The sequence below is a fragment of the Hyperoodon ampullatus genome (genome assembly GCF_949752795.1).
Source record: "Hyperoodon ampullatus genome assembly, chromosome: 14".
Taxonomy (NCBI): Eukaryota; Metazoa; Chordata; class Mammalia; order Artiodactyla; family Ziphiidae; genus Hyperoodon; species Hyperoodon ampullatus.
The window spans coordinates 63,664,541-63,677,859 of record NC_136927.1 but is presented as its reverse complement, the minus strand read 5'-3'; the positions used below and the strand labels follow the sequence as shown (position 1 = coordinate 63,677,859).

Sequence of the window (13,319 nt, the reverse complement as noted above, 5' to 3'; positions counted from 1 at the left end):
TCTATCATAAGGAAGAAGTCAGAGATGTGGACAAAGATTTGATTACAATAATGTTCACCACAGTTTTGTTTATAATAGCAAAACTCAGGAAGTAATCTAAATGTTCAATAATAGGGGATTTTAAAAAAATGTAGCCATTGGGAATTCCCTGGTAGTCCAGGGGTTGGGACTCCACTGCTTCCACTGCAGGGGGTACAGCTTCGATCCCTGGTCAGGGAACTAAGATCCCGCATGCCACATGGCATGGCCAAAAAAAAGAAAAATGTAGCCGTTAAAAATTATGGTTTGTTTTTTTTTAAAAAATAGTGACATGGAGACTTTCCTGGTGGTCCAGTGGTTAAGAATCTGCCTTCCAATGCAGGGGACACAGGTTTGATCCCTGGTCAGGGAACTAAGATCCCACACGTGGCGGGGCAACTAAGCCCGCGTGCTGCAACTACAGAGCATGCAAGCCACAGCTAGAGAGCCCGTGTGCTGCAACTACAGAGTCCACGCACTCTGTAGCCCAAGCACCACAACTAGAAAGAGAAAACCCGCACACCACAACCAGAGAAAAGCCCACTAGAGAGAAGCCACGCGCCGCCACTAAGATCTGACACAGCCCCAAATTAAATAAATAAATAAATAAATAATTTTAAAAAATAGTGACATGAGTAAATGCTTAGAATATAAAATTAGATTAAAAAACAAAAAGCACAAGAAAATTTACACTGAGTGAAAAAAGTCAGTCTCAGAAGGCCACATACTTGACGATTCCACATATACAACATTCTCAAAATGATAAACTTATAAGGAAAGATTAATTTTAGTGGTTCCCAGAGGCCAGGGATGTTGATGAGGAGGGTGGGTGTGACTACAAAAACCCAGCACAAGGGAGTCTCTGTGGTGATGGAATCCTTCTGTATCGTGATTGCGGTGGTGACTACTCAAATTTACACAGGTGATAAAATGACATAGAACTATACATACACTTTATATCAAAGTCAGTTTCCTACTTGTGATACTGTGCTCTGGTTATGTAAGAAGTAACCATTGAGGGGAACTGACTGAAGGGTATGAGGGACCTCTCTATACCATCTTTGCAACTTCCTGAGAACCTACAATTCTTTTAAAAGTCTTTTAAAAAGCTATCTCAGAAAAAAAGCATATTTCAAAATTATATATGTGTACAGATCCCAATTATATAAAAAAAAACAGAAAATCTATAAAACATACTGCATTTTGGGCTGCATTCACGAGAGGACACATTGCAAGGTGGTTAATGACATGGGGTTTGGAGTCAAACCAACCTGGCTTTGAAGCCTGACTCCGTCACTTACTGGCAGAGTGACTTAGGATGGGTCACTTCACCTCTCTGTGCTTCAGTTTCTTCACCTGGATATACTGAAAATGCCTATCTCTAAGGTTGTTATGAGAAGTAAATAAAGTATTGAATGTAAGGCACTTAGCAGAGTACCCAGCATATAATAAATAGTAAATGTTAACCTAAACATTCTTCAGACTTTTCTGAATTTTCTAATCTTACATTGGGTATATGATACTTTTATATGGAGAAAAAAAATAACTAATAAAGATTATTTTAAAAAATAAAGACTGGAATAGAGTTACCATATAACCCAACAATTCCACTCCTAGGTTTATACCCAAGAGAATTGAAAACATATGTTCATACAAAAACTTGTACACAAATGTCCACAAAAGTATTAGTCATAAAAGACAAAAAGTAGAAACAACTTAAATGTCTATCAACTGAAAAAAGGATATTCAAAATGTGCTATATCCATACCACAGAATATTATTCAGCAATAAAAAGGAATAAAGTACTGATACATGTTACAACACAAACAAAAACATTATCTCAAAAGACCACGTACTATATGATTCCATTATTAAATGTCCAGAACAGGTAAATCCATAGAGTCAGAAAACGGATCAGTGGTTGCCTGGGGTTGGGAGTAGGGGTGTGTGACTACTAACAGGTATAAAGTTTCCGGGGTGATAAAAATGTTCTAGAATTAGTGTGGTGATGGCTGTGTAACATTATGAATAGATTAAAAACTATTAAAGTGTACACTTTAAAAGGGTGAATTTTATGGTATATGAATTATGCCTCAATGGAAAAAAAAAAGGCTGTAGTCTTAAATCCCCATAGGTAGGTTTTTAGACCCTAGGTCTTCTCAGAGGAGTAAGGATGCTTCCTGTGTCTGGTCCCTTCATTATACAACCCTTGAGAGGTGGGCTTCCTCCCCTGGGCAAGCACCATAACGGCCCAGTAAGCTGGCCCCACCCAGGCAGAACGGATGGGGAAGCTTGGTCCATCATGGTCACATGGTAGCTCAGAGCAGCCGAGGCCCACTCCTGTCCCTTTCTAGGCAGCACCAGTCAAGGCTCACGACTAGAGTCGGTGTTGCCCGCCCACCCCGACCCCTGCTCCCCGCCACCCACCTACCTGCTCGTTCTTATGCTGGGTCATGTGGGACTTGAGCTGGAAGTAGGTACTGAACTTGCTGGGGCAGAACTGGCACAGGTAGGAGCTATCGATGAGGACCACCTGCTTGGCCTCCAGCTTGTCCCCCTCCTCCTCGCCTGCTGTGGGCAAGGCCTGGGGCTGCGGGGCGCTCGACAGGGTCTGGCCCAACCCTGTGGAGAAAGCCAGGGAGGGAAGTCACTGAGAAAGGCAGAGGGAGAGCCAGGACAGAGCCATGCCCCTCGGGAAGGACTCCCAGGGCACTTCCTGCGGGCTCCCCTGCATTCGCCCCGCCACCTACCACGAGCTCGGGGTTGGATGCTGTACCTGAGGCCCTGCACTCCCACTCAGCTGGTGCGCACAGACACAGCCAGTCCAGGGACCAACATACTGAATACTTACATTCCAGAAGAGCTATGCCTCAAGGCTCCCCTCACAGGCCTTCCCCTTGGACACTCTAGACCTCTCTGTGGTTGTTAACGACACTGACCGCCACCCTAGCTGCACCCACGATGCCTCCCAGCTCCTCGTTCCAGTTACAATCATTTGTTTAGTTGTCCTTCCCTCACTCTCCCTGAGGACGGGGGCCTCTGACCTCATGTCCTTAGGCCCAGTGGCCTGGCACACAGTAGGCCTCCCTCCATAAATGTTTGCTCAATGGTGGACCCTCTGGTGCCAGGCACTGTAGGAATTTTGAAAGAAACGGTTTCTCCTCTAGAGCTCACAAGAACTCAGAGGGCACACACAGGATGGCTAAACAACGCAGTAGGGTAGTTCCGACTGGCAGGTCATGTAAAAGTGGGCATATGTTGCTTGCACATTAGCTGCCTGTGGCTGGCGCTGCTCACCCCCAGGGCTGCATAGGGAGGCTCCAGCCAGACAGCGCCCAATGGCCACTTCTACCCACCTGTGCTATCCTCATCCTCCTGCCTGCTGGGGTTCAGGGCCATGACCTGTACAGTCACAGAGTTGCGAGAAACGGTGCCACCGCTGCGTCCTGGAGGCCACACCTTGTGGGTCTGCATGTGTTTCTTGACATTAGACTTCTGGGCAAAGGCACGGCCACATGCAATGCACTGGAAGGGCTTCTCACCAGTGTGGCTGCAGACACAAGGCTTGTCAGCACCTGCGTGTCGGAACGGGACTGTGGCCTCAGCCCGGGAGCTCACAGCCACCAGGAAGATCCAGGCAGAGCGTCCAGATGCTGCTGGCCACCATCCTGACACCATGAGGACAAGTCCTCTTGCTGAGGCAGGCAGACCAGAGACAGACAGACCCTGGGCTCTCGGTGACATTACTGAGCTGCTGAATCAACCAGCCCTGGAGCTGACCTTCTCTGTGGCCATCTCACATTGTGAGATAAAACATTTCCTAATTGTTTAAATAGGGATTTCTGGTTTTTGAAGGAGAAGACATCCTAGCTGTCACAGCACAGCACTCGTACCATTATTTAACATTTTCCTTCAAATCAATGTACTTTTTAAAAACTTAATAATTTAAAATGAAGTTTCCTGTTGTTATTATATATGGAAAACCACTTATAAACACAAAGTAACAAAAAATGCAATTATTTATAAAACAATATTATTAAGATTTATAGGTGCACCATCCAGTAAGGTAGACACAAACCACATGGAACTATGTAAACTTATTAAAGTAAAATAAAGTTAAAAACTCAGTTTCTCAGTCATACTGGCTACATTTCCAGTACTCAGTAGCCATATGCTTACTGGCTACCCTATGGACAGTGGCTATTGGGGCCTTTCCTTCTTTGCAGAAAGTTCTATTGACACACACTAGTGTAGACCAGTGGTTTTCAACAGAGATTGACTTTGCTCTCCCGGGACATTTGGCAATGTTTGGAGACATTTTTGGTTGTCACAGCTGAGGAGTGAGGGGTGCTACTGGCATCTAATGGTTAGAGGTCAGGGATGCTGCTAAACATTGTACCAAGCCTCAGGCAGCCCCCAGAGAAAAGCATGATGTGATCTAAAACATCTCAATAGGCTGGTAGACCCTGGTCTAGAGAGAAGCTGCTGCACACCGTGGCTGGAATCTCAGGCTCTCTCTCTCTCTCTGTTATAAAAAATGAGTAAGTACGTGAGAGGCATTAAAGACAGACTACACCAAACTGAGGCTTTCTCCTTTGCCTGAAAGAAACTGAAAAGATAATTTTCTCACTATGTCTTTCAAGTCTTTTCAACACCAATATCCATAAACCACCTAAAATCATCTCATGTCCCAATGTGCCACTCTGTGAGAAACACTGAACAAGTCCACCCCTCCACTTCACAATGGAAAACCCGAGGCCCAGAGGGGCTCCTTGCAGGTTCTTGGGACAAGGGGTGTCAAGGTTAGTGAGCAGAGAGCTTGTAGAGGCATATTCACACAGCATGGCTGTCCTCGAGGTCAGCCCTTTCTGCAGAAGTGAGACTGAGGCACGCCTCCCACCCACAAAGCCCCTGTCCATTCAAGTAAATTCCTCCCCCACCTCAGCCCACTTGGACCTTCCCCATCACAGTAGGCAGGCCCCACAGATCCTTCCCACTGCTCCTGAGAAAGAAAAGGGAAAAATCATCCTGAGCTAGACTGAAGGTCTGAGAACCATGACAGACCAGATGGGGTCTTGGTCACCACCCAGACGAAGGGGCTGAGAAAGGAGCATCGCTTCCATGTGAATCCCTCAGCCTACCTCCCCCCGGGAAACACCTGCCACACCATGCCTGGGTACCTTCGGATGTGCTGCTGCAGGTCGAAGTTTTTGGTGAATGACTTGTCACAATACGAGCACTTGAGTTTCTGAGCCTTTGGCTTCCCTGCAGCTGACCAAAAAAAAAAAAAGACAAAGAGGGAAGAAGGAGATGGTGAGCCTGAGGACAGAACTGAAGGTGCCAAGGGCAGCTTCCAGCCACTCTACCCCCTGGACTTGGGGCCAGACAGCTCAGACCCTGGGAGGTCTACACCCATGGACCGGCAGGGGAAGCAGCACAGGTGAGTCTCTCACAGTGCCTGGGGGAGAAAAGCCCAGGACACGCTCTGGCTGGGAGAGTAGAGCGAACCCCTCAAAGGCTCCCTTCTGCCCTAGGATAAAATTCAACCTCTCTGCTGTGGCCTATGGGGCTCTGCATCCTCTACTTCCCTCCAACCTCATCATTCTTACCATATAGCTGCAGCGGACTCCTTGCTAACCTTGAAAGACTTTAAACATGGTCCCACCTCAGGGCCTTTGTGCCTGCTGTTCCCCCTTCCCTAAAATGCTTGTCTCTCAGATAGTCACAAGACTGTTTCCTTCTCATCCCCAGATAGATAGGCAGCATCATTTTCCAGCCTCTCCCCAGTATTCTCATAGTACTCTGTTAATCTTCTTCCTAGAGTGACCCATAAATATTTATTTATTCCCTGTCTCTCCCATTAAACTGTGAATAATTAAGGGTAAGGAAATCATGGCCCAAGATGCTAGAGTTCCAGTTTGTTTGTTTGTTTTAATATTTATTTATTTTATTTATTTACTTGGCTGCACCAAGTCTTAGGTGTGGCATGCGGGATCTTCTTTGTGGCATTTGGGATCTTTAGGTGTGGCATGCGAACTCGCAGTTGTGACATGTGGGATCTAGTTCCCTGAGCAGGGATGGAACCCAGTCCCCCTGCATTGGAAGTGTGGAGTCTTAGCCACAGGACCACCAGGGAAGTCCCTAGATTTCCAGTTTTTGACACCAAGCCTAGCACAAAGATGCTCAACACGTTTGTGAAAGGAAGGAAAGTTGACTGAAACCCCCTGAAAAATTCTGAATTCCTCTGCCTTTCCCCACTATCACCACTTTTTGACATTGCCCCTAACCCCATGCTTACCATCTCCGAAGGGGTGGCAGACATCACTGCTTGCCTATTAACCACTCACCCCTTCTTCTTTCTTCATAAATCCCCTACGTAATGGGAACATCAATGTTCCCGGAAAAAGAGACATTTCCCAGCTTCCTTTGCAAATAGATATGGTCAAGTGACTAAGTGTTGACCAATGAGATGTAAGCAAAAGCATCATGCAGAACGTCTGGGAGTGGCAGATGCCTCTTTTATCCTTCTTACTTTCTGGAATATGAAACTGATGATTGGATCTCCAGCAGCCATTTTACATGATGAGGCAGCCTGAGAACAAAAGCCATGTTCTAGGGATGGCAGAGCAGAAAGATAGAAGAAATGTGGGTGCCTGGTAATTATATAGGCACACGATCTCCAGATTGCCTGCCTCTGGACTTAGTTCGCACAGAACAACAAAATTCTATCATTTTGAAGTCACTCTTATTTTGGATTTTCCGTTACATGCAACCAAACTTAATCCTAACTATCAAAAAAGGGAAGCCTGGAACTAAGCAGCCTGTGGCTAGGCCCACGCTGAGGAAAGATGCCATGGCAGGCTGTGGGCCCACCTTCGGGGAGTCCACTGGAACCTTTGGTCCGTCGGGTCTTCAGAGATGGTGGGGTGTCAAAGGTGGCCACTGCGCCCCTGGTGGCGCTGGTCATGGGGGCAGCAGAGTTTGGTCCTTTCGGTTTGAATCCTTGTTTGCCAGGACTGTACACCTGGGGGGTGGGGTATACTGGAGCCTCCACACACTGGTTTGGCACCTATAAGGACAGAACAGTCAGGGAGAGTGCCCTGGGAAGGGAGGGGAAGACCTGCCCCAGCCAGTGGGACCCTCACTGTGTCCCTGGCTGATCTTAGCCACCCCCAATCTACATCACCATCCTAACTCCTCCACCTTGCTCAGTCACCCCAGTCATTCCCAAGACCCCTTAGAACTTCATGATGCCAGCAGGCTAAGAAGGAGCTTTGGAACCAGGCTGCCTGGGTTCAAATCCTGACTCTGCCACTTATCATTTAACTGACCTTGGGCAAGTCTTTTAAACTTCTGGCTCAGCTTCCACATCTGTAAACTGGGGCTAATCATAGCACCCCTCTCACGGGGTTATGAGGATGAAACGAATTAACAAGTAAAAAGCTTAAAACAGTGCCTGGCATATAGTAAGTACCCAATCAACATTAGCTGTTGTGATTGCCATTATTAGTAGTAGTAGTAGTTTGCTTGCACAGGAGAACTAGGAAGTCAGAAGGGTCTATGCCCTCACCAGCAACTCCACTTCTTAACTGACTCCACCTGATGCCACACCAGCACACATCCCTCGGCCAAGAATTGACACTGAAGCCACAAGAAAATTACCAAATGAATTCTGAGCCACCCAAACTCAGTGACCACTAAGCTTACATCATGACACTGGGGTGTGAAGAGTTCATTTACTCATTCATCTATTCAGCATTCATTGGTCTTCCTGGGCTAGCCTATCCAAAATTCCATTTCCTATCCTTCTCTGCTTTATTTTTCTCCTTAGACATATCATTATCTAATAAATTGTACATTTTACTTACTTATCTTGTCTATTATCTGCCTAATTTTGTGAAGGCAGGGACTTTTGCTTTGCTTTTGTTTCTTCCTCTACTCCCAGGCCTAGAGCAATGCTTGGCACAGGGTGGGGACTCAATAAATATTTGTTGAATGAATGAATTCATTTACGTACGTATTGGGCATCTAATATGGCACCAGTAGGTGCTTCTGCTGGGTCTTGTCTGTCGGGCCTTGGAACCATTCCTACACCTGCCCATGCTCTCCCCTGAAATGTAGAGGTGGGAAGCTGGGAACCACATTCCCAAGCATCCTTGCCAGCACAGTTCTGAGCACAGATTAAGTTCTGCCCATGAGAAGCATCTGCATGAGATTTGGAAGGCAGAAGGGAGGTAGAGACCATTCTCCTCCGGCAGCTGTGCTGGGAGACAGGTGGGTTTGCAGTCATGAGTTTCGGAGTGGCTGGCTGAACCCTACGTTCCCCTCCTGACCACTAGCCCCAAGGACAGCAGGGCAGCTGGAACCTCAGCAACAGAATCCTACAGTTTCCTCGCCTCTGGGTACAGCAGCAGTGTCCTGGTTCTAAGGGCCAAGGAACACCAGCGACGCTGAAAATGAGTGGTGCTCAACAACCCTGACTTTGGCTCCTCCAGCCCTTCCATCAGCTTTGTAAGCACCCAATTTACTGTATTAAATCCCTTTGCCAGAAATACCTAGAGTGGTTTCAATTTTCCTGACCAATATGGAACTCAATAAATATTTGTCACAGTGAATGAATTCATTCATCGTTCAAGTCATTACTGAGCCATTACATGACTGCCACTGGGTTAGTTCTCATTATCCTCACAGCTCTGTAAGGGGAGTTCCCATTCTAGAGGAAAGGAAACTGAGGTCAGAGGACCCTATTTCAGATACCTCCTGTAGGTGTACCACAGGCCAGGCACTCTGCCAGGTGCTAAGGATGCAAAATCAAAGATGACTCAGGCTCTGTCCTCAAAGAGCACCCTCATCTACATGGAAAATAAACAATGGCAGCTACCCCTGTGCTGGCCCCCTCTGCCTATGAGACCACCACCGTCCTCTCAGCATCTCACTGACTTAATTTTTTTTTTAATTGAACAAGGTCCTTTTGCGTTATTCTCCCAGGCTAGGGAAAATCCCCCTGCAGGCTCTTATAACATCACATGGCTGGTGGAGGAATTTTCCCACTGGTCTAGCTCTCTTTCCATATAGATGCTACCTTACGTGGAATGTCTACATGGCTGGATTCTAGAGTGCGTCTGAGATAATGTGACCTCAAGTGCAGGTAGTCTCTTTATATCGTAACCATGCCCCCCAGCACGGGCGTCTGGCATGGTTCTGAACTCTTAGTGCTTTGAGAGTAGACTGCTTGTAGCTCAGAGCTCTTTAGCCGGGAATTAATATGGTACATATGGAACAGGCATACCTTGGAGTTATTGTGGGTTCAGTTACAGACCACTGCAATTAAGCGAATATCGCAATAAAGCAAGTCACACAAAAATTTTGATTTCCCAGTGCATATAAAAATTATGCTTACACTATCTTGTAACCTGTTAAGTATGCAACAGCATTATATCTTTAAAAAAACAATATATATACCTTAATTTAAAAAACTTTTTGACTTAATTGCTAAAAAATGCTAACCATCACCCATGCCTTCAGCGAGTCATAGTAATAACATCAAAGATCACAGATCACCATGACAAATATAATAATAATGAAAAAGTTTGAAATATTGCAAGGATTACCAAAATGTGACACAGAGACATGGAGTGAGCAAATGCTGTTGGAAAAATGGCGCTGACAGACTTGCTTGACACAGGGTTACCACAGACCTTCAATTTGTATAAAAGCACAATATCTACAAAGTGCAATAAAACAAGGTATGCCTGTACATTGACTGAATGGCCTCAATTCTTTACCTCTTCTAGTACCCAGGCCCTTTACAGTGTGACTTGCAGCTTTTCCCATCAAGAGGTGGCACCTATTTCCCTACGTCTTAAATCTAAGCTGGCCTTGTGACCTGCTTTGACCAATGGAAGTGACACTGTATCACCTACAAGCCTAAGCCTCAAGAAGTCTTGAGCATTTCTGCTTGCATTACTGCATGTCCACCACTGTGGTGAGAACAGGCCTGGCTAAACTGCTGGAGAATGAAAGATGCATGCAGCAAAGCCGGGTCACCCCACCAGACTTATCCCACACCGGGCCATTCTAGAGCAGCGGATGCCAGCCAACAGACATGTGGGAGAACCCAGCCAAGATCAGCAGTTGCCAAGCTGACCACCGTAGACATGAGAAAAATAAACACTTTTTCCTATATACCACTGAGGTTTGGTGGATATTTCTTACAAGGCTATAGCTAACCAATATACCTAGCTTGTTAAAAAATATGAGACACTCACATATGTAATTTTTTGGAATCTTTTCCCCAAAAGGCAGGTATTCTCTTGACTGTCCTGAGCATTCCCTGAGGGCAGCTTGTATTTCTGCTACAACCTCTACTTCATTCCAGTTTCTCGTGGTTTGCATTTTACATTTATACGTGTAACGGCTTGATCTGGTTTTGCCCTCCACGGTATCTTTAGCAGTTCTGGCACACAGCTGGTGTTCAGAAAAGGTTCAGGTTACCCATGATGACCATGACCAGTTTCTCCCCCTTCACCCCAAGCCCCAGCGTCTGCTCACCTCCAGGGGTGGGTAGGGCTGCATTCCCAATGCCTGGATCTCCACCGTTCCACTCCCAGTCAGGGGTACTGTGGCACTATACACCTCCACCACGCCATTCCCGCCAGGGTTGGGACGCCCGGGTGGACCCAGGCTCTGGGATGGGGTGGGTGGAGGCTGGGGGGGTGGAGGTGGAGGCAGTGGTGGAGGGGGTGGAGGAGGAGGTGGAGGCTGGGTGAGGTAGCTCGGCGCGGAATGCATGTTCAGGCTACTCTGAAATCAGAAGAGAAAATTAGTGTCACAGCCTCTTGATACCAGCTGTCTGATTTATCAGTGGGGAAGGACATTTGCCTTAGCCAGCCATGCGGAAAGAACAGCCACTCATAGGCAGCTCAGAGGACGGGGCTGAGAGGGGGCATGAAAACAAAGTCGGCATGAAAACAAAGTCATGGGAGAATTCGAGGAGCCATCAGTCTGGTGTTACTATCCCTTTTCTCCATGCAGTCAGCAAAAGTGGCCCAGCTTGTGCAGAAATGAGCTCACAGAGCAGGCCTAATGTTGTTGTCTTTAGAAGGGCTTGCTTGTAGGGCTGACTCTGAACTGGCATCTGAGAACGTGCCTTGTAGAAGGTTTCCTATGTTGATAAGGCTATTTTGCCCACCTGGGCACTGACCCTACAACAACACACCTAGACTGTTTGCACAAACAATGTGATTTATGGTGAACCCCTCCTTCCCACGTCGGGGTCCGGAATTTTGGTTTGTGGCTGGGTGCCTAGGTGACTGGTTCCCAATAAAAGCCCTGGCCTTAGAGTCGTAGGTGTGCTTCCCTGGCAGAAACACTGTGCACGTGTTGCTGCTCTTTTCTGCTGAAGGAAGATGCGTGCTGTACGCAGCCCTGCCACTTCCCTCAGAGAGAACACTTTGGAGACTTGGAAGAATGTCAATTTTCTCCAGACTTCAGCTGCTGGGTCTTTTTTCCTTGCTGATCCTGCTGTGTATCCTTTTACCTAATAAACCACAGCCATGGACACAACCATCCTGAGTTCTGGGAGTCTTTCTAGAGAGTCACCAAATGTGCTGGTGGCATGGATCCCCGAAACACAGCCAATGACTTCTAGAAATTGATTCTACAAAAATAATCAAGCAGGTGGGCAAAGATAACCATACGTGGATGGTATTCCAGTAGTTTTTATAACAGCAAAAAATGGCAACGACCTAAATGTCCTTCCATGGAAGCCTGGCTAAACAGAGGATGGTCCATCCACATGGAATGGAACAGAACCCTTTGTGGTTGTTAAAGTGATGGTGCTGATCAATATTTCATTAAAGGGTATCTCTCTTAATTGCTGTTCCTTGGGTTCCATAGTCATATATGTCTAGAGAAAAATTTGGGGTGACAAAATCAAAAGTATTTCTTTACTGCAGGAAGAACCCAGGGACAGAGCAAGGGAAGAGGCAGAATGCCTCCCTCACAGCCTGGTTTGACCAGGGATCCTTTTTCTATTGGAAAATCTCAAGGAGCCACTGTTCTAAGGAACACTTTGGGAATACTGATGTAGGGTTGTAGGCACAGAGAGAGAATGATGTTATACAAAAGGCAAAGTAAGAAAAGCAAGTTCCAGGGCTTCCCTGGTGGCGCAGCGGTTGAGAGTCCGTCTGCCGATGCAGGGGTCATGGGTTCATGCCCCGGGCTGGGAAGATCCCACATGCCGCAGAGCAGCTGGGCTGGTGAGCCATGGCCGTTGAGCCTGCGCATCCGGAGCCTGTGCTCCACAACGGGAGAGACCACAACAGTGAGAAGCCCGCGTACCGCAAAAAAAAATTTTTTTAAATAAAAAAAAGCAAGTTCCAGAACAGTGCATATAGCCTGACCCATTTATATAGATGTGTGTATATATATAGATATGTACGTATTTTTTTAAATTTAATTTTAATTTTTGGCCTCGTTTGGGTCTTTCGTTGCTGCATGCGGGCTTTCTCTAGTTGCGGCGAGTGGGGGCCACTCTTCGTTGTGGTGCACAGGCTTCTCATTGCAGTGGCTTCTCTTGTTGCGGAGCACAGGATATAGGGCGCGTGGGATTCAGGAGTTGTGGCGCACAGGCTTAGTTGCTCCAAGGCATGTGGGATCTTCCCAGACCAGGGCTCATTCCCACGTCCCCTGCATTGGCAGGCAGATTCTTAACCACTGCACCACCAGTGAAGCCCGATATGTGAACTCTTAGTTGCGGCATGCATGTGGGATCTAGTTCCCTGACAGGAATCGAACCTGGGCCCCCCACATTGGGAGCGTGTAGTCTTATCCACTGGAATGCCAGTGAAGTCCCTCTATGTGCATTCGAAGGTCAGGAAAGCCAGACACCAAAATCTTGGCAGTATTTTCTTTGGGTAGAGAGAGTAAAGGTGATTGACTGATTGATTGATTTCCCAATTTTTTCTTTTTTTTTTTTTTGGCAGCACCGTCTGGCTTGTGGGACTTTAGTTCCCCAACCAGGGATTGAACCCGGGCCCTTGGCAGTAAAAACATGGAGTCCTAACCACTGGACCGCCAAGGAATTCCCTGATTTCCCAATTTTTATTCTGTAAAGTTTCAAACCTACGGAAAGGTTGCAAAAAGAATACAATGAACAGTCTTTATACTTCATCTAATTCACCAGTTGCTACCATTTTGCCACATCTGCAATGTCTGTGTGTGTGTGTGTACACACACATACGCATATTTGTGCTTTGTCAAGCCACTTGAAAGTTAGTCACAGACATCACGACACTTTA

General features: G+C 46.7%; 1 protein-coding gene across 3 annotated transcripts in view; it reads right to left on the bottom strand.

Moving 5' to 3' along the window:
• ZNF341 (zinc finger protein 341) overlaps positions 1–13,319 on the bottom strand; it is a gene marked incomplete at its 5' end in the record, with an annotated part of 42,059 nt that overhangs the window by 17,382 nt on the left and 11,358 nt on the right. For 2 of the 3 annotated variants that reach the window (XM_079719737.1, XM_079719739.1), the window contains 5 exons: positions 2,450–2,640; positions 3,375–3,568; positions 5,199–5,289; positions 6,892–7,087; positions 10,570–10,821. In XM_079719737.1, the coding sequence (XP_079575863.1) occupies positions 2,450–2,640; positions 3,375–3,568; positions 5,199–5,289; positions 6,892–7,087; positions 10,570–10,821 (924 nt within the window). The remainder of the gene's footprint in view (positions 1–2,449; positions 2,641–3,374; positions 3,569–5,198; positions 5,290–6,891; positions 7,088–10,569; positions 10,822–13,319) is intronic. The other variant, XM_079719738.1, reaches the window with a different exon arrangement.